This window comes from Pimephales promelas, chromosome 7, assembly GCF_988280905.1.
Source record: "Pimephales promelas chromosome 7, fPimPro1.hap1.1, whole genome shotgun sequence".
Taxonomy (NCBI): domain Eukaryota; kingdom Metazoa; phylum Chordata; class Actinopteri; order Cypriniformes; family Leuciscidae; genus Pimephales; species Pimephales promelas.
This window is the reverse complement of record NC_142775.1, coordinates 40,315,464-40,337,625: the sequence shown is the minus strand read 5'-3', so window position 1 is coordinate 40,337,625 and position 22,162 is coordinate 40,315,464. Positions and strand designations below refer to the sequence as shown.

At 34.9% G+C, this 22,162-nt stretch overlaps 2 protein-coding genes across 3 annotated transcripts; one reads left to right on the top strand and one right to left on the bottom strand.

Moving 5' to 3' along the window:
* Positions 1-3,714: 3,714 nt before the first annotated feature.
* Positions 3,715-7,008, bottom strand: sowahca (sosondowah ankyrin repeat domain family Ca). Its single transcript, XM_039670001.2, has 2 exons — positions 6,019-7,008; positions 3,715-4,639 (listed from the first exon to the last, which is right to left on the bottom strand). Exons 1-2 carry the CDS (start codon positions 6,856-6,858, stop codon positions 3,851-3,853), a joined length of 1,629 nt encoding a protein of 542 aa, XP_039525935.2. The 5' UTR covers positions 6,859-7,008; the 3' UTR covers positions 3,715-3,850.
* Positions 7,009-7,371: 363 nt separating this feature from the next.
* On the top strand, positions 7,372-21,486 carry septin10 (septin 10). 2 transcript variants are annotated; one of them, XM_039670002.2, is made up of 10 exons: positions 7,372-7,531; positions 9,147-9,261; positions 10,857-11,052; positions 12,410-12,596; positions 13,079-13,240; positions 13,784-13,880; positions 15,682-15,850; positions 17,552-17,684; positions 18,969-19,153; positions 20,986-21,486. In XM_039670002.2, the coding sequence occupies exons 1-10, from the start codon at positions 7,502-7,504 to the stop codon at positions 20,999-21,001; spliced, it is 1,290 nt and encodes a 429-aa protein (XP_039525936.1). In that variant the 5' UTR covers positions 7,372-7,501; the 3' UTR covers positions 21,002-21,486. The 2 variants fall into 2 exon arrangements, with proteins under 2 accessions (XP_039525936.1, XP_088989618.1); XM_089133492.1 differs by lacking the exon at positions 20,986-21,486 and having other exon boundaries at positions 18,969-19,157.
* The last annotated feature ends 676 nt before the right edge of the window (positions 21,487-22,162 follow it).

Sequence of the window (22,162 nt, the reverse complement as noted above, 5' to 3'; positions counted from 1 at the left end):
TTATACATATATATGTGCGTGTGTATTTCTGGATATTTTAAAATGACACGTGCCTAAAACATCCATTTCATTATCAACAAAGGCACTTTAAAGACACATTTGGGATTAGTTTTCTATTGGAGGTCTAATAATATCATGAAGATTTGTACATGTGATCAGCTAAAAGTGCATTGGGTAACAGTAACTGGTCCTGGAATTACACACTCTCTTAAAGCAGCTTTTTAAACGTCGCTACGACACACATGGAAGCCTATCGCATTTACTTGAGGGAAAAATCGACTCTGTTTTTCTTAATTAACGAGTTAATTATATCATATTACGAGATAATTTTTCATGAAAAAAAGTTTTGCTCTGCTTTTTTCTGTGAAAAATTATCTCGTAATTCTGACATAATTAACTCGTTAATTCAGAAAAACAGAGAAAAAACTTTTTTCTGTGAAAAATTATCTCGTAATTCTGAGATAATAAACTTGTTAATTCAGAAAAACAGAGTAAAACCTTTTTTCACGAAAAATATCTCGTAATTCTGACATAATTAACTCGGTAATTCAGAAAAACAGAGCAAAACCTTTTTTCCGTGAAAAATTATCTCGTAATTCTGACATAATTAACTCGTTAATTCAGAAAAACAGAGAAAAAACTTTTTTCAGTGAAAAATTATCTCGTAATTCTGAGATAATAAACTTGTTAATTCAGAAAAACAGAGTAAAACCTTTTTTCACGAAAAATTATCTCGTAATTCTGAGAAAATTAACTTGTTAATTCAGAAAAACAGAGTAAAACCTTTTATCAAGAAAAATATCTCGTAATTCTGAGATAATTAACTCGTTAATTCAGAAAAACAGAGTAAAACCTTTTTTCACGAAAAATATCTTGTAATTCTGAGATAATTAACTCGTTAATTCAGAAAAACAGAGTAAAACCTTTTTTCACAAAAAATATCTCGTAATTCTGACATAATTAACTCGTTAATTCAGAAAAACAGAGCAAAAACTTTTTTCGGTGAAAAATTATCTCGTAATTCTGAGATAATTAACTTGTTAATTCAGAAAAACAGAGCAAAAATTTTTTTCCGTGAAAAAATATCTCGTAATTCTGAGATAATTAACTCGTTTATTCAGAAAAACAGAGTAAAACCTTTTTTTTACGAAAAATATCTCGTAATTCTGACATAATTAACTTGTTAATTCAGAAAAACAGTGCAAAAACTTTTTTCTGTGAAAAATTCTCATAATTCTGAGATAATTAAACTCGTTAATTCAGAAAAACAGAGTAGATTGTTTTTCCTCAAGTGAATCCAATACGCTTCCGCACAAACACACACTTATAGGATAACAGTCTGAATGCATGTTGATTGTTTGGAAGATTAAAGGCACGGCACCTTCAACAGGACAATCACACGCAACACAAACACAAAGTGCATCCGTGGAGATGAATTCAGAAATAATCTAGAAATATTTACATGTTCATTACAAAGTCGTTCAAATAAAATAGGGTTACACTTTATTTTAAGGTGTCATTGTAGCAGTGTAATTATATATTTCAGTACTGAGTAATATTAAGCAACTACATGTCCTTACTATTTTGTAAGGTTTGGTTGAGGGATAGTTGCATGTTATTATGCATAATTTACTGTTATTACATGGACACTGTAAAATAAAGTGTTCCCTAAAATAGTCGTGCATAATTTTGTTGAAAGTGATGATTGCATTAAAAATCGTTTCAGTTCCTGGTAATTTAAAAGGCAGCTCCGCATATATTCTCATGTGTAAAAACCCAATTTATACTGTGAAAAAATGAAATATGTAAAAAATAGTTTCTATTTTTGTGTTTTTTTTTTCTACTCACTATAATACCACGGTGTTAGATGCATTATCTATTTAAATATTTTTTTTAAATTATATTAGTCTTTATGTTAATCAATTCAGTGCTTTTCTGCTTATTTTTATTAAAAAGTTTAGTTTAATCTTATTTTTATTTTAAAATACAGCAGCACTTCACTTAAAGCCTTTATATAATGCATTATAACAGTATTTAATTATGCATCTCATTGCACTGTATGATTGCATTGTAACCACCGGTATAATAATACATTATAATAAATGCATTAAAACCAGCATTTTAGATTAGCAAATATTATAATTTATTTTAACTTTTGTAACAATTATTCATGATACTATGCATTATAATAATATACATTATGAATAACTTTATACATAGGCTTTAAACTGCTCCTGCACTCAATAATTGTTAATCTTTGATCACCAAAATGACATATTTAATGATATTTAAATGTATTGATAACTAGTCTATTTTTGGGCTATGGTTTAAACGTCTATTCAATTTTAATTGACAGCCCAAATGTTGCCTTGTTTAGTCGTCTGGGTTGCATTTGGACTCAAAACTGCTTGCTGTGTCGCCTCATTTAGTATACGCGATTCTATGAATATGCAAATGAGCCCCGCCTCCACTCACTCAGAGATCCACAGGTTGGTGATCACACGTTGATCTGATTGGTTACAAGGTCGTTTGTGACGACAGAAACACCAAACCGTGTTTTTAAGACTGTCTTTGGTTCACTGCAGTTCGACACCACATTAAAAACTTGATTTTCACCACAAGGGGACTCTTTAACCCTCAGGTGCTCTTCGGTCATTTCTGACCGAAAAATTTTCTGTTTTGAAATTTAAAAAATCACAGCTTCATCGGAATGTTACGAAACTTGGTGACTTTTATGGCATTGGGTATGTAAACACACAAAAAAAAATTGAGGTCATGATCCGAGCATGCTAAGTAGTCGTAAAAAAAATAGTCACACTTGTGCTCTTCGGTCAAAAATGACCCCCATAGGAAATTAATGGGAAATTGCAAAAAAATGAAAAAAAAAAATTGGGAATTTTTGTTTTTTGTCATTTTTTTTTTAATAAGAAATAGTTTTTGAGATTGTTTCAACTATATATTCAAATCCACCAACAATAAACATCTGGGGAATTCACATGCCTCTCCATAGAGAGCTGTACATGCCATCTAGTGGTTACACCATGATTCTACGCCTTTTCTCTATACTGTAACCAGATGGTGCTAATTTTCTTCAAAAAATATTTTTTTCTGAAGGCCTAGACTCTATATTAAACTAAAATACTGCATTAATATTTTTTTTGAAAAAAATAATATATATATAGAAAAACATATGTATTTTTCCATGGCAAAAATAAACCATAAATATTAATAAATTCAATTAAATTGTCTCAAAATACTAAATTAAAAAGAAATAAATATTATAGAACAAAAAAAAAATTGCATTGGTTTTACTGGGATGGAGAAAGTTTAATTTTTAGTAGGGCTGTGCAAAAATTAATTGCGATTAATCGCATCCAAAATAAAAGTCTGTGTTAACATTATATATTTGTGTGTGCTGTATATAATTATTTTGTATATATAAATACACACACATGCATGTATATATTCAAGAAAATGTGTTATTCATATATAAAATATTTATATGTATATAATATAGATTATGTATTTATATATATGCGCAAATAATTCTTAAATATATACATGCATGCATAGGTATTTATATATACAAAATAATTATATACAGTTACACACAAATATATTATGTAAACACAGACTTTTATTTTGGATGCGATTAATCGCAATTAACTTTTGCACAGCCCTAATTTTTAGGTGTCCGGTCACTTTTGACCGGGAAGATAACAAGTGTGACTCCGAAACGAAGAGCACCTGAGGGTTAAATAAAGTGTAACCAAAACACCTAAATCACGCCGTCAGACATAAACCTATCAGGCTGCTGATTTGCATAATTTGCATCTATTATACTCCCATCTCAGCCGAAGAGATTTGACACGGGCCTGGATTTGACCGGGCTCTTGAGCGAATCCTCTCCCTCCTCGCTCTCCCTGAATGAAGTGCTGTGAACGATCTGCGTTTTGAAGCGGTTCCTCTGGAGCCGGATCCGCCCGATGGACGACTTCCGGTACAGAGACCTGGGTTTGGCATCTCCTGCGATCTCCTCGGGGTGGTTCAGCAGCCGAAGCGGGTTCAGGTTTGATGGAAGGACTCTGGGAAGCTTCCATCGTCCGGCTCCCGACGCGTTCTCCATATCCGAGTGCGCACAGTCCCCTATGATGTCTTTAATGTCCCCTGTGACGGTGTCTTTCAGGTACTGAGACGCTTTCCTCCCGCTGTAATCCCTCACGTCGACGTCGGCATCGTAAGCCCCGACCAGGAGCTTCACGACCTCGACGTGATTGTGCATGGCCGCGAGGTGCAGGGGTGTGTAGCCGGCGCTCGACCGCGCGTTGACGTCGATGCACACGTTGTTCCGCTTGGCGAAATCCACCAGCTTTGCGAAGAGCTCGAGTTTGCCTTGCTTGGCCGCCCAGTGCAGACACATGAAGCCGGTCACGAAGTCCCTCTTGGAGATGAGTGTGGGTTCACACACGAGCAGCCGCTGGAGACTGTCCCATTCCCCATCTGCCGAACACATCATCCACTCGTGCTCCAGCGGGTCTAAGGTTACCGACGCACAGTCCTCCTCCACAGACGACGATCTGAACTCACTGTTTCTGCAGGACGTGTGGCCGTGGCTGCGATGCACCAGTGAGCGCCTCACCTGCATGTGTATTACATGTACACATTATATATTATATGCATGTGCATTTGCATTATATATTAGATGCATTATTAGCATTATGCATTACAATACGTGAATTTAGATTACATATTAAATGCTTTATGTGCGTTTGTATTATATGTTATTATGGATTACAGTATGTTTGCATTATATATTATATGCTTTACGTGCATTCGTATTATATATTACAGTACATGCATTTGCATTATATATGCATTATGCATCACAGTATTTGGATTTTAATTATATATTATATGCATTATGTGCATTTGGATTAAATATATATATACATATGTTATACATTACATGCTTTATGCTTATTATATATATATATATATATATATATATATAATCCATAATGCACATAATGCATATATAATAAAAATCCAAATACTGTGATGCATTTAATATATAATGAAAATACAAATATTTGCATTATATATTATATGCATTTTGATTATATTATATGGATTACAGTACGTGCATTTGCATTATATATTATATGCTTTACGTGCATTCGTATTATATATTACAGTACATGCATTTGCATTATGCATTACTGTGAAGCTGCTTTGATACAATCTGTATTGTAAAAAGCGCTATATAAATAAATGTGACTTGACTTGACTACAGTACGTGCATTGAGATTGCATATTCAATGCTTTATGTGCATTCTTATGTGCAAATTATTTCCGTGTTCAGCACTTTGGCAAACCTCGGTTGTTTTAAATGTGCTTTACAAATAAAATTGTATTGTATTGTATTGTATTCGTATTATGTTATTATGCATTACAATAAGTGCATTTGCATTATATATTATATGCATTACAGTATTTGCATTTTCATTATATATTAATATGCATTATCTGCATTTGGATTATATTATATGCATTTGGATTAAATATTACATGCATCACAGTATTTTCATTTTCATTATATATTATATGCATTATGTGCATTTGGATTATATATATGGTATACATTACATGCTTTATGTGCATTTGCATTATATATTACATCATTTTGATCATTTTATATAACAGTATTTGCATTTTCATTAAATATTAAATGCATTATGTGCATTTACATTATATATGCTTCGATTATACATTAATGCTTCATGTGCATTCATATTACATGTATTATAATTTCTGCATTTGCATTATACATTATATGCATTTATATTATATAGTATGTGCATTATGAACATTTATATTATGTTTTATATTAATTATTTACATCATATTCATTTTGTACATTTACATTGCATTTGCATTATGATGTGCATATGCATTAAGTGCATTTGTATTACACATTATATGCATTATATTGCAAGCATTTGCAGCAGTCAGTCTCACCTGTGGAGAACTGCTCTTCATCAACTCTATGAAGTTCTTGCGGCTGCCTTTCGGGGTGCTGGCCTCCTCAGACTGTCCATCATGTGGCTGTGCACCATCCTCAGAAGAGCCCAGCAAACTGCGCTGAGATCCCCTCGATGTTCTCCGGCGAATAGTGATGACCTGGGATGATGATGATGATGATGATGTGACGCAAGCTTTGCCAACTGTAGCCTTCAACTCCAGTTCTCCTGCCCTAGATTCCGGCTGTCCGGTTGGCTGGGCATTGGAAAGCTCTGGAACACTTGTTTTGCTATCATTATCATTTGATCCCTCTGAGAGATCACAGTGAGAAACGGAAGAACTGTCTTTCTCGATCAGTGCGATGTCTGACACACACACCTCCTCACATTCAGCATCTCTCACAGTAACAGCGCCTGCGTGCACCTCAGATTTTATATTCAGATCATGTTTTTCACCCGTTTCTGCCTTAACATTGACGTTCTCTCCTAACTGCAACGCTTTCAATCCTTTATTGATGTCTTCTTCATCATCATCATCCACATCATCGGGCTTCTCATCCTGCGCGCGCCCGCTCCGTATCTCCGCGTATCTGTACTTCTTCTTCAAACACACCACTTTCTCCCCGTTTTCCTGCTTAACATACGCGATATTGTCCACAAAACGCTTAAATCTCTCTTTTAACACGGCTCGCTTCGTATTTTCACTGCTTAGGAAGACTTTGAAATGCGCTATCAAGTCCTTGTTTTTCACACGCCCCCCGTTTTCCAATAGAAAGTCCAGAACGGATTCTTGCGTGCACCCCGTCGCCATTATATCATGTTTTATATTTATATACATAAGCCGCGATTGAATAAATTAACGTCATCGGACATCGATAAATCGTTTCTCCGGGCGTCTTTGTAGATGAGATTGAGTAATGTATGCAGTGTGTCAGATAGGGGTCGGTAGAGCTTATAATGATGTTTGCATCCTAGCAACTCCTCTTGGGAGAATAGAATCACTAATGTGAAACTGGAGTACTAGAACCTTCATTCTGGCTCAAACGAGCTCGGCGTCAACACTGCTGGCGGCTTCGGGTTGAGCCAAAATGGCTTCCAGTTACATCTCTACAGCACTCAGGGTGAGTCCGTACTTGGAACGTACCACTTTGCTGGGACAAGGGGGGGGTTGAGAATATGCTGAATAGTAGAGGTAATATTTAATGAAGTCGACAATGCGTTGTAGCTTTTATTTGGGTAAAAATGTTGTAAAGGTTAATGAAAGTGCTCGCTAAAATATGTGGCATATGAAGTCGTTTTACTATGTCGATTAAAATTCAGACAAAACCCTCTCAAAAACTGCGAAATGGTAGCGCAGATGTTCCCAGTGGTGTGTCAGCTGGAATTATTTGGACGAGCCGAGGCGGGTCACAGCAACTTTTGACTTTCACCCGAAAGAGAACCGAAATTTCACCAAATATTTGCAATTTTCCTGCGCGCTAATGGCATCCTCTGATGTGGTTCGACAGATGGTATGTTTGAGATCCACATATTCCAGGTTCTGACTCTTTTCTTGTTTCTATGACTGTGTGAAGTTTGTGACAGTGGGAGTGAGTTGGCGTGAGCGCGCTTGGGAGTGTCTGGACCTGCGCTCAACTATTTCACTGACTGGCGCGCGCGTTCCTCTTTTATACAAACAACATGAATGCAAAAATCCGATTAATCGATTCGAATAGAGTTATCTAAATTAGGCTATCTATTTTAATACATGTATCTGATTTATGAATCTGAATAAAAAACCTAAACAAATTTATTCATCGTTAATCGAAATACAAAACATCCCAATAATCGATTCGAGTAGAGTTTTCTGATTTAACCATTTGAATACATGTATATGATGTATGAATCTGAATGAGGAATCTAAATACGTACCATTAAAAGTTTGTAAACATTACTATTTTTAATGTGAATTTCGAACGCAGTCTTGTGCTCATTAAGGCTGCATATTTGATCAAAAATGCAAAAACAGCAGGCTAATATTGAAAAATATTATTCAAATTTAAAAGAATGTTTTTTCTATTTGAATGTACTTTAAAATATAATTTATTTCCGCGATGCACAGCTAAATTTTCAGGCATCATTACTCCAGTGTTTAGTGTCACATGATCCTTCATAAATCACTGTAATATGATGATTTGATACTCATTTATTATCAATATTGGAAACAGTTGATAATATTTCATTTGATGTTTATTTTTATTTATTTATTTATTTATTAAAGAAGTATACAAGCCAGTGGATTTATTAACCTGTTAGGGATATTTGACGTTTTATGTTAAAGCAATTAGGGATGCACATTGCACAATATATTGGCCACCATAACACTATCAAATTGCCCAGGCTTTATGTTCATTTTTAATGTTTAAAACTTGGCTGATATATTAAAGCCATTAAATGATGGATTATATCCTTCAGCTGAGACACTTCAGATTCGCACTGTTCAACATGATGGCTTAGTTTGAATTGCTTGAAATATGATGCGAATCACTTTAAAAAAAAAGTAAAATACAGTAAAGTGCATCGCTAGTCTGTCATATTGTCTGCATAATGAGACTTTTTTATCTTTTTTTTTTCAATCAGGCTCTCACAAATTATATAAAAATGTGCATTTAGATTTATCGTCCAATATACTGGTTATCGGCTTTCCAATATAAAGAAATTAACTATATCGGGCAATATTTTCATATCGGTGCATCCTTAAAATCAATTATTGTTATACATCTATAGTTATATGGAATATTCAGCAGATCTAGAAGTCTGATACCACATTGAGAACCTATTAAAATGGAAAGATGTGATGATGATGTGGGGTTAGTTAGCCTAATTGGTTGCAAATGGATCTTTACATTGATTGGTCATCATGTGAATATTTTAAAAGCGATTGAGTTTGAATGTTTGTATGCCTGATGAAGGCAATGAGACCAATTTTTGTCAAATTGAAAGATGTAAAACTGTAAAGTATGAGTTATGATAATTGGGGTCAATCTGATAGAGACATGTTAGAATGATTTGTAAAGCAGCTTGAAGCGCTCTTTTGGTTTCCAACACTGCGTTCTCGTCATGTTCTCTCTCACTCGTATCTCCCAGGACAAGAACGCCCGTCCGCTGGCTCTATCAGGCCATGTTGGCTTTGACAGTCTGCCAGATCAGCTGGTGAACAAGTCCACGAGTCAGGGATTCTGCTTCAACATCCTCTGCATTGGTAAGAATAATGACTGTACAAGAGATGTGTTTAAATAGTTTGAATTGATTGACAGATGCCAAAATTGCATTGGAAAGTAGGCTAATTATTTTTATGGTCAGTGATCGCTTGTTTCTGGCTTGGAATATAAACTTGCAATTGATAGAAAACAACATGCAATGATCATAATTTTTCACGACCAATTTAAAAAAAAAATTACAAGCAAATTAGCAATTAGTGATTTTTTTCTTCTTTAATTAAATTTATTTGTTGTTTATGTGTTATGTTACAGGCCTTTGACAAAATCTGTAGCCATTTGAAATTAGAGGCAACCACTGAATTCACGATCTAAACAAAGATGCTACACACATGTAGCTTGAGCAGTTGTATTTAAATTAGATTTTAAGATGTAAAGCAATAACAGAATGGACTGATTTCACATTTTTACCGCTGAACACAAAGGCCTGTGTTAACGTTAACTCGTAATTGTGAGAAAAAAGTCAGAATTGTGGGAAATAAACTCAGAATTGCAAGAAAAAAAAGATAGAATTATGGGATGTAAACTCGTAATTACGAGAAAAAAGTCCGAATTGTGGGATGTAAAGTTGTAATTACAATAAAAAAGTCAGAATTGTGGGATGTAAACTTGTAATTGTGAGAAAAAAAGTCAGAATTGTGGGAAATAAACTCAGAATTGCGAGAAAAAAAAGAGAATTGTGGGATGTAAACTCGTAATTACGAGAAAAAAGTCAGAATTGTGGGAAATAAACTCAGAATTGCGAGAAAAAAAAGATAGAATTGTGGGATGTAAACTCGTAATTACGAGAAAAAAGTCAGAATTGTGGGATGTAAACTTGTAATTGTGAGAAAAAAAGTCAGAATTGTGGGAAATAAACTCAGAATTGCGAGAAAAAAAAGATAGAATTGTGGGATGTAAACTCGTAATTACGAGAAAAAAGTCAGAATTGTGGGAAATAAACTCATAATTGCGAGAAAAAAAGTCAGAATTGTAGGATGTAAACTTGTAATTACGAGAAAAAAGTCAGAATTGTGGGAAATAAACTCATAATTGCGAGAAAAAAAGTCAGAATTGTGGGATGTAAACTTGTAATTACGAGAAAAAAGTCAGAATTGGTGGAAATAAACTCATTGTGGTATATAAACTCGGAATTGCGAGAAAAAAGTCAGAATTGTGGGAAATAAAGTCAGAATTGCAAGAAAAAGGTTGGAACTGTGGGAAATAAACTCAGAATTGCGAGAAAAAAGTCAGAATTGTGGGAAATAAACTCAGAATTCGTGAGAAAAAAGTAAGAATTTTTATAAATTCTGAGAAAACAGTCAGATTCAGAAGGAAATAAAATTCGCAATTGCGAGGAAAAAAGTCAGAATTATGAGTTTGTATCGCGATACTAAGAAAAAAAAGCGCAATTGTGAGATAAAAAGTCGCAATTACCATTTTTACTGTATTCCGTGGCAGAAACAAGCTTCGATATTGCTGTGACTTCAAGCATTCACGTCCACCCTGAACACGATCTGTGTCGTGAATATGAGTGCATACAGTAAATAATACTTATGAAATCAGCAGCATTTATATCGTAAATCTTTCTTTTTCCCAGGCGAAACGGGGATTGGCAAATCAACATTGATGGACACGCTTTTCAACACCAATTTTGAGAATTTCGAGTCTTCTCATTTTGAACCGAAGGTGAAGTTGCGAGCGCAGACGTACGATCTTCAGGAGAGTAATGTCCGTCTGAAGCTCACTGTGGTTAACACCGTCGGCTTTGGCGATCAGATGAACAAGCAGGAGAGGTCAGTCCTGTTATAACATTAATAACGTTACGTATGTTAACATGCACTTTTATATCTGCACGATTTTCTTCTTAATTCATCTTAAAGTCAGAATTTAGGGATATGAACTCGTAATTGCAAGAAAAAAGTCAGAATTGTGGGATGTAAACTCGTAATTGTGAGAAAAAGTCAGAATTGTAGGAAATAAACTCGTAATTGTGAGAAAAAAGTCAGAATTGTGGGAAAAAAGTCAGAATTGTGGGATGTAAACTTGTAATTACGAAAAAAAAAGTCAGAATTGTGGGATAAACTCGTAATTACGAGAAAAAAGTCAGAATTGTGAGAAAATAAACTCAGAATTGCGAGAAAAAAGTCAGAATTGTGGGAAATAAACTCGTAATTGTGAGAAAAAAGTCCGAATTGTGGGATGTAAACTTGTAATTACGAGAAAAAAGTCAGAATTGTGGGATAAACTCGTAATTACGAGAAAAAAGTCCGAATTGTGGGATAAACTCGTAATTGTGAGAAAAAAGTCAGAATTGTGGGAAATTAACTCAGAATTGCAAGAAAAAAGTCAGAATTGTGGGATGTAAACTTGTAATTACGAGAAAAAAGTCAGAATTGTGAGATAAACTCGTAATTACGAGAAAAAAAGTCCGAATTGTGGGAAATAAACTCGTAATTGTGAGAAAAAAGTCAGAATTGTGGGATAAACTCGTAATTACGAGAAAAAAGTCCGAATTGTGGGAAATAAACTCGTAATTGTGAGAAAAAAGTCAGAATTGTGGGATAAACTCGTAATTACGAGAAAAAAGTCCGAATTGTGGGATAAACTCGTAATTGCGAGAAAAAAAGTCAGAATTGTGGGATGTAAACTCGTAATTACGAGAAAAAAAGTCAGAATTGTGGGATGTAAATTCGTTATCACTAGAAAAGAGTCAGAATTGTGGGAAATAAACTCGTAATTGTGAGAAAAAAGTCAGAATTGCGAGAAAAAAGTCTGAATTGTGGGATGTAAACTTGTAATTACGCGAAAAAAGTCCGAATTATGAGATAAACTCGTAATTGTGAGAAAAAAGTCAGAATTGTGGGAAAAACTCAGAATTGCGAGAAAAAAGTAAGTTAACATGCACTTTTATATCTGCACGATTTATCTCATTTTAATCACATCAAAAATAAAAGTTTGTGTTTACATAGACGGGAGAGTGTTTCGAATTGTGCAATTGTATTTGGATGCACTTTTTGTTATTTGATAGTGATGCACCATTGTTGTAGTACATTAAAAGTGAATGATTGTAAATAATGAAAAATCATATTTAAGAACAAAAAAACTAAAGCATTTGTGCTTATATTGAAGCTCTGCCTCTCTCTCTCCCAGTTACCAGCACATAGTGGATTACATCGACACACAGTTTGAGTCGTACTTACAAGAGGAGCTGAAGATCAAGCGCTCTCTCCATAACTACCACGACTCCAGGATCCACGCCTGCCTGTACTTCATCGCTCCCTCGGGACACTCGCTCAAATCCTTGGATCTGGTCACGATGAAGAAGCTGGACAGTAAGGTTAGACCGTCATGTTTTACACAAATGCGTTTGAAACTAACAGCCAAAGCTTTTCTAACTTTACTTAGTTTGAAAAAGTTACGAGGTTCAAGGTTCAAAGCAAAGGGAGAAATCACTTTTTAAGGACTACAACAAACGGCTGGTAGAACTACACGAGCTAGTGACATCACTAACCCTTAAAATTTACATAAACCCCGCCCCCGGAACACGATTTATTGATTATTATGACAGAATATGCTAATCAGCTACATAAATTCATCAACTAACCATTCAGAAATGTTGTCTACATGGTGTCACATATTTATCTGACTCCGGTTTGAACATAAAAGGTTAAAAGTTTTAGAAATGTTCATGTCACAGTCTTGTAGCTCCGCCTCCTGTGCCGGTAGCAGCGGCTCATTTGCATTTAAAGGGGCACACACAGAACTGGTGCGTTTTTGCTATCCCTCAAAAAGTGATATTTACATGCTCCTGTTCCTCAGGTCAACATCATTCCCGTCATCGCTAAAGCCGACACCATCTCCAAGAGCGAGTTACACAAGTTCAAGATCAAGATCATGAGCGAGCTGGTCAGCAACGGCGTGCAGATCTACCAGTTCCCGATTGATGATGAAACGGTGGCGAAGATCAACACAGCGATGAATGTGAGTTCTGAAGATCTCACTAAAATAAATACATATTTAAGAAATATTTGCATGTATATTAGGCCTGATTCAATACTTTATGTTACGATATGTATTGCGATTTTCTTAGTATTGCGATTCGATATTGCACTTTTTTTTAATACTAGACCATGAAGAAAAGTTCAATCAATACACTTAAGACTGTACAAAGACTATTTCTCACATCTTTCTGACTTATTTCCAGACGCATCACAATATTCGACATTCTCTTGAATAAATGTGTCTAACTTCCGTCAACCTCGTCTATTAGCAAAGGCAATTTAATTTGAATTAACGATTTTCGCTGCATCTGTGACAGGAAAGCAACACGTGCTGTTGTGAATAATTAATAGGAAAAGGACGCGCCGTCTCGTGAATAATTTAAGATTTAAAACCACTTTTGTCCTAAAGTTTAGATTAGTAAATGCTTCTCTGATGTGCAGAGATTGACAGAAAGTGTTTCACGACCCTTTAAAACTGAAGGATAGTGTGTTTTAAGTGTCCTTGTTTTGCTTGCTCTTCCAGGGTCATCTCCCGTTTGCTGTTGTTGGCAGTACGGAGGAGGTGAACATCGGAAACAAGATGGTCAAGGCGAGGCAGTATCCCTGGGGAGTCGTGCAGGGTGAGGCTTTGATTACAAAACGAGTGCGATTACATGAACGCTCTTAAACTTGGGGTTAGCTCACCCAAAAATGAAAATTCGGTCAGTAAGTGTTCATTGAATTGATTGTAAAATCGATTTTCCATCTAAAGACGTTTCCATTTCCAACACCAAATACAGGCAAATCCACGGACACCTAACAGGCGTTAGGACGAGCGTAAAGAGGCGCTCAAGTCAATTCAAGCAATATTCCCGATGATTTATTGGCGTGAAGTTTCTGCACGATGACAAACAGGAGCGCAACATTCAGGGATTGAGATTAACACACTCGACTCGCCAAATGTGTGTAAAAATTAACTTTGGACAGCATTTCCCGCCAATCACGAGCCAATCAGGCGTACAATCAACACCTGAGTTCGTGCAAGCCAAATCTGCGCGGATTTAGCGCAACTCGTGATCCTCATGATATATTAAATACAGCGTATTGCAGAATCTGCGCATTTCTGGCTTACTGTAACACACACGTCACTACGCAACAAATAACAGCGCGCTTGTTCACTTGCATTGAAGCAGTGTTGGGTAAGTTACTCTAAAAAAGTAATTAATTACTAGTTACCTCTTCAACAGTGTAATTAGATTACTGTACTAATTACTCTCTCTAAAACGTATTTATTTACTTTTAATTACTAATTACTTTCAAAATCCCATATCAATCTCAACCAGCTGAATAATACAAGGATAGACATGAATCTGTTTTAATTCTTTCAAATAAACACTTTAAAATTGCATGAATTATCCTCAAACTGACCAAGGAGAAGGTTATATTATAAAAACATTCTTTTTAACATCAGACAATACATTTTGATGTTAAACCCACTATTGTTTTATGTCTGATCTCATGACATTTCACACCTTTTTCATACATATTTTACAATAATTCATATGAATTTGTACGAGTGCGGTCGTAATATTTAGACACCTCATAAAATCATATGAATCGCTGTGACATCGGATTGATCTATACACAGTATTTACCTCAATTACATCAGAAGTAACTGTAATTAAATTACAGATAAATTAGGAGTAATCCCTTACTTTACATTTTCAAGGGAAAAGTAATTAAATAACAGTAACTAATTACTTACTAATTATAGTTACACCCAACACTGCATTGAAGTAATAGCGAATATTAAAAAGCATTTGGTGAACAGAAAACATATTATTATTTTCCAACATCCACATGTTCTGTGTGCTGTACTGATCTGTCCACAAAACACACATTTTTGGTAAAAATTTTTTTTGTTAAAATCGATTCCCTATTTTCGTTTTCGAAACATGCGTTGGTCGGTCTGATCAATTTTTGAAAGTAAACATAGGGAGTAAACATAGAAACACCAAACCGGCTTCTGATTGGACAGCGTTTCCCGCCAAAGTTAATTTGTACACACATTTGGCGAGTCGAGTGTGTTAATCTCACGCAAATAAATCATCAGGAATATTGCTGATTTAAGCGCCTATCTACGCTCGTCCTAATGCCTGTTAGCTGTCCGTGGATTTGCCTGTATTTGGTGTTGAAAATGGAAAAGTCTTGGAAAATCAATTTTTCAATTGATCCAATGAACACTTATGTTTTAAAGATCGAACAGGATTTTTTCACATAAGTAACAGTCATGGTCAATATTGATAATAACCCCTTGCGAATCTCAGCCAACGAGAACGCACGTGCCCTGATCATGATATCATTGTTTTGTTTCTTATTTTGAGATGCTGCAGGATACAATGACCTCGTGCTCTCGTAACCGCCTGCGCGTTTGTCTTCCAGTGGAGAACGAGAACCACTGCGACTTCGTGAAGCTGCGCGAGATGTTGATCTGCGTGAACATGGAGGACCTGCGGGAACAGACACACACGCGCCACTACGAGCTTTACAGACGCTGCAAGCTGGAGGAGATGGGCTTCAAAGACACCGACCCCGAGTGCAAACCCGTCAGGTGACCCAGCGAATCACAGCGGCTGCTCACTACGGCTGCCAAGATGGCGGAAAATTCAAATTTCGTTCTTAACCCTTTAGAGTTAATTTTATTATTTTAATCTTAATTTCAGAAGGCTATATCTTAAAAGTGATAAAAGATAGAGACTTTCTGTAAATTAGAGAAATATTAAGGATGGCCCAAAGATTATGTAGGGATTACATTTTCCCATCTAATTTGCATATTATGACGTCACATGGTGGCGGCAATCTTGGATTATAGAATTTGTCTCTTATGCCCACAAGAGGGCGCACGCAAATATATAAACCAAATCAAGCATTGCATCTTTTATTGGAATGAAATGACATGTTTTTAAAGTGCGTTAACTTTTGTTCTTTAATCAAATATAATTTCCTTAATATGCATGCTAGGAAAACTAAGATGCCAGTGTTGTGTAACCACTAATGAGGAGTTTTGGAGAAGGGAGCATGGGAACTGTTTGCTTAACCTCCGTCACAAGGACATTCCACACATTTCTTCTCGGCTTTTCAAAACAGAAGCCAGAAAATCACCCTGAACTCTCTCACACACACACACACACACACACACTTGGAGAACCAGATTCTCTACTAATGGCCTTGTTGGTTTTCTTAGCGAGACCCTCAGTGATTTAAAGGCCACAAAGAGAGAGTTTTAAAATTTTAAGAAGACTTTAAAAAGTCTTAAATTCAGTTTGGTCACATTTACAGCATCAAATGTTTTAAATGGCATAACAAAAGTCTTCATGAATATTTGAAGTTGTTTTAAATTTGGGGACAGAATAACTATTACTAGTTATTCCTATAACTTATTTTTTATTTATTTTTATTAATGGATTATCAAATTTAAATCCATTAAAAATCTTAAATAACATAATAAAAGTCTTTAAAGTACTAAAATAAGAGATCTTAAAATTGGGGATGAATAAAAAACTCTTTTTTTGTTTTGTTTTTTGATTATTCACTCCTCATTTGTAAGTCACTTTGGATAAAAACTGCTAATTAAATAAATGTAAATGCAAAAGGTGGTGATTTATCAAAATAAATGTAAACGCTGCATGTTTTAATTCAGTCGCACTCTCTACAGACTCCGTTTATAATCAATGAATTGTCATTAATTAATTGGCATTAATGCCAAGTAAATGAGCAACTTAAAGTAGTCAGTGTCAATATTTCAAAATAAGGGTCCTATTCTAAGCTTGTTTATAATTAAAAACATCAGCACAATATTCTTTGTTTTGCCTTTAATTAAACTGAACTGAATAACGACACTTGCTTTTTTCGAGCCACTTTACAGCATAAATTGAAATTGAATTTTGCATTCTTACTTTGAAACAATTTCTATTGTATAAAGCGCTATAGAAATAAAGTCATAATCCTATCAGAAAATATCAATATCGACGACTTCTAATTGAAACGTATTGATATATATATTAGTACATAATGAGTGTGAGATGCATGACTTATTTAGAGATTTATACAAGTTTTGTTCTGCATGGACAGACTGTATTAAAGTCAGACCGGCTGATTCAGTGTCTACTGACTAGTTTTATTACAGTTTTACGTGATTAACAACAACAGATCATTGAGATGCATTAGAATTGTGATCGAATCGAATCGTGAGGTTCACTGCTGATATTGTATGACTGAAGTGCTGTGTGTTGAAGTGTTTTCTCCACATCAGTCTTCAGCAGACGTACGAGGCGAAGCGGCAGGAGTTCCTGGGCGAGTTGCAGAGACGAGAGGAAGAAATGCGACAGACGTTCGTCCAGAGAGTGAAAGAGAAAGAGGCCGAGCTGAAAGACGCGGAGAGAGAGGTACGACATTCATGACTGGGTTATTAATGTTAAAGTCCAGCGTTCAATGTTGTTTATGTGTGTATGTGGTGTTTTTAATACGCTTTAAAGGAGTTGTTCACTTTTAAAAATAACTTTTGCTGATAATTTACTCACCCCCATGTCAACCAAGATTTTTATGTCTTTCTTTCTTCAGTCGAAAAGAAATTAAGGTTTTCCAGGATTTTCTCCATATAATGGACTTCAATGGGGTCCAAACGGTTCAAGGTCCAAATGAGAGTTTCAGTGCAAACTGTTCAAAGGACTTTAAACGACACCAGACGATGAATACGGGTCTTATCAAGGACCCTTCGAGTCATGACTCGAAAAAAGATTCGTTAATTTTGAGTTTGAACTGGAGAGTCACGAACGCGCATCACAGAACAGAGCAAGGCGAGCATTTGAGCTTATAAAACTTAAACTTTGTTAATTATTTATTAAATGAGTGATCGTTTCGCATGATAAGACCCTTATTCATCGTCTGGTGTCGTTTAAAGCCCTTTGAAGCTGCACTGAAACTCTCATTTGGACCTTGAACCGTTTGGTCCCCATTGAAGTCCATTATATGGAGAAAAATGCTGAAATGTTTTCATCAAAAACCTTAATTTCTTTTCGACCGAAGAAAGAAAGACATGGACATCTTGGATGACATGGGGGTGAGTAAATTATCAGCAAAAGTTTTTTTTTTTAAAGTGAACTACTGCTTTAACACACACCATGTGTAAGTTGATAAGTGGACAGCATTGCTGAGTATTTTCTGCTTAAAACTACAATGAACCAAAGACAGTCTCAAAAACACGGTTTGATATTTCTGACGTCACAAAAGAAATATTAAAAAATATCGTCTTGATGCACAACGTACTGACGGCTTTCGCCGCCTCTCGCGGTTCAAACACACACCGAGGACCCGCGTCTGTCAAGCTGTTGCTCTTTAGACGTAAATCGAAAGCTAGTTATTTTAGTCGATAAAGTTTTAAATATAGATGTTTTTCTTACACGAATGATATGAAAATCTTTTCACAATATTGGGGTTTTCATAAGCTGTAAGTCATAATCATCAAAATTATAACAAATACAGGCTTGAAATATCTCACTTTGCATTTGAGTCTATATAAAATATTAGTTTCACCTTTTAAGTTGAATTACTGAAATAAATGAACTTTTGCACCATGATCTAATTTTTCGAGTTCCACCTGTATATGATATTTGTATTTTTGTAATTGAAAACATTTTTAGCATTAAATAAAAGACTCTGTGGCGGTGCAGTTGCAGGGTAAGTTCGAGCAGCTGAAGCGCCTGCATGCGGATGAGAAGAGCAAGCTGGAGGAGAAGCGCAGGAGTCTGGAGGACGAGATGAGCGCCTTCAGCAAGCGCAGGGCCGCCACCGAGCTCCTGCAGGCCCAGGCCCTCAACGCCAGCACCAACAACAAGAAGGACAAAGACCGCAAGAAGTGAGTATGAACAGAGAGAACGGCTCGGGCTGCAGTTCCACTCGGGCTCCACATGGGGGCGCTCACATGACAAGGAGCAACACGCCTCAAAATCCACTTTTCTCAGGATATCATCTTTTGTCTATAAGCCAACTTGCAAAACCTACAATCAAATCTGAGATTTCTCAACTAAACGGCAATCGGGTGAACGAGACATTTAGCCGTCCTGCCCCATAGACTCCCATTCATTTTGCACTCGGACAATTGAATTTCAATAAAAGATGCAATGCTTTATTTGGTTTATATTACTCACGTGCGCCCTCTTGTGGACATAAGAGGCAATACAGTACCTTTTTTTCCTCTAAAATTTTAGAATTCGATTATAATTCTAATTTGGCTGATATTTAAGAAATTATTGGGCTTTTCAGCCATTTTGGCAGCCCTACAGGTTTGAAGATGTCCTGAACGCACAGCCTCGACGCGACTTCAGCCAAACTAAATCTAAATGTGACTCGTGATTTATTGTTGTCATAAATTTGGACTGTTTTGGGGAAAATTGGCCTGCTGAAAACACTATAAAATAAGCAGACATGCGGAAATAAGATGAACAGTGAAAAAGCAGGGAATGTAATTTATTATAAGTAGTTGATGTTAGATATTTACACTACACTAAATAATAAGATAAAAAAAATGTAATTAAACCCCTCAAATGTGATTAACATCAATTTGGCATTAAGCATTATTTACAATATCCTGCCTTTTAAGAAAAATAGGCTTACATATTAAAAAACAAATATTTTTTTTCTTGCTTATCAATTAACCGACCAACATACGGTATTTTGTGTCATGTTTATCACAGTTCCTGAGGAATTATTAATCGGTGTCGACTGTAAAAAATCGTGAATTTGATTACCAGAAAAATTTTAAAACTCAACTCAAAATTAACTAAAAAAACTCAAACTCAAAATTAATAGGGCCCTATTATTGTATGCAAATTAATAAATCAAGTCGTTTTATGAAATTGATTATTTATATATATATATATATATATATATATATATATATATATATATATATATATATATATATATATGAAGAGTTCAGATGCAAAAGCCTCTAAATGCCATTTGAAATTTTCTTCTTTAATGATGATTTGTATCAAGCTTGTATATTTAAGTTCAGTAATTTCACTTAAATGGCAATGATAATTACCTATTAATTTTTATTTAAGTGAAATTACTGAACTTAAATATACAAGTTTGATAAAAATCATCATTAAAGAAGAAAATTTCAAATGGCATTTAGAGGTTTTTGCATCTGAACTCTTCATATATATATATATATATATATATATATATATTTGATTTAAACCATTAAAATGGAATATATAAAAATAAAATGGAATTAAAAAAAATTAAAACATTAAGAATTAAACAAATTAAACGGTTAATTACGGAAGCCCGTAATTAAATATAAATATTTCATGATTTAAGTTGAAACATTACAAGACATTAAAATTTTGAGAATAAAGTCACAATTAAGAGAATACAAAAATATTTTTAATGGCAGGCTAGCGTTGACTCGCGCTAGCCTAGCACCGGCGAACGATGCAACTGGAACGACTAGATGAACATTTTAAAAAACCGTCTCCACTGGTAAACAACACCCAGGCTAACTTGTAAATGAGGCCCGATGTCCAAAATCCTGAACCACCCCTTTAATGTCACAGCCTCTGCTATAAAACATTATCTGCGCGTAAAATAGCTATCGGGAAAAGCATCGTAAACATCTGAACGTGTTGCATCTGTGTGCTTCTTCAATCTAACTCCATTCTCATGTGTCTCCTCCTCCAGCTCTGGATTCATGTGAGGAAGACCATCACGGACGGCATGTTGACGCACATCAGAGTTTTACATTTTGTATTTTATAAATGTACATTGATTGCAGTTGTGTGTGTTAGTGGTGTAGCGGATGGGAATATGACACACCAGCACATCCTAGTGACGGTACTGTATCACGGATATTCTTACAGCACACACCACAACTTCACTTTCGTGCCTACAAAAATGAAAATAATAATTTCGTATGAGCACAAAGCAATGGTTTATCACAGAAGATGCTCTTTTTGAACAATTGTTAATCTACTATTTTTACTGGTAAGCGTTTACTGGACTTGTGTTTTTACAGTGGAGGAGGGATAAAAACATTCATCAGAAATATTATAGTAACTTTACCACAAATGTTTACCTTCTTGCATTTATTTTCCACATTTTATACTCGTATGTTACATGTATTTAAACAGTGTTATTTTTGGGGTGATGTTTTAACCTAATAAACTTGTATTTTTCTGCAAATTCTTGTGACAAATGTTCTGCTTTCAGTTCAAAATCTCAATCACAGACAATCATTTTGACTAAATTTCTTTAAATAAAAGGTTAAATAAAATTAAAAAAAGGTTAAATGATATTAATATTAAAAGGAATAAAAGGTTAAATGGTCCTGAGAAGAATAGTCACACTCAAGGTCAAGTTTCATCTAGTGGAAGCGTTTGGTACTGCGCCCAAACAAAACGTACGTAATAAGTTCATTTTTTGAGATATCAACCTCAAATTTGGAACAAAACTTGTTTAGATGTATGGCTTTGGAAATAGTATTTTTGTGCATTTTTCATAACAAAATTTTTTTTTTAAAATTCTAGAACTTTTAAGTGAATTTTTTAAACGTTTTTTACTCTTCAGAAAACAGGTCTTCAGTCTATGATCCAAACCACTCAAGACCTATCAGTTTCTATTAATTTTCAGGTCTTGCATAAAAAAAAAAATTATAACTACTGCAAAAATATAATTTAGTATCATAACCTATGATCAGTATATGATAGTATCATATACTATAATTTAGTATCATAATTTTAGTACATTATAATTTAGTATAATGTACTAAAATATAGTACATTAATTTATTTGAAATTAAATAAAAATTCTGTCATTTTTGATTATGCACTTATTGTACGTCTGCAGCTACGGTGTTTAA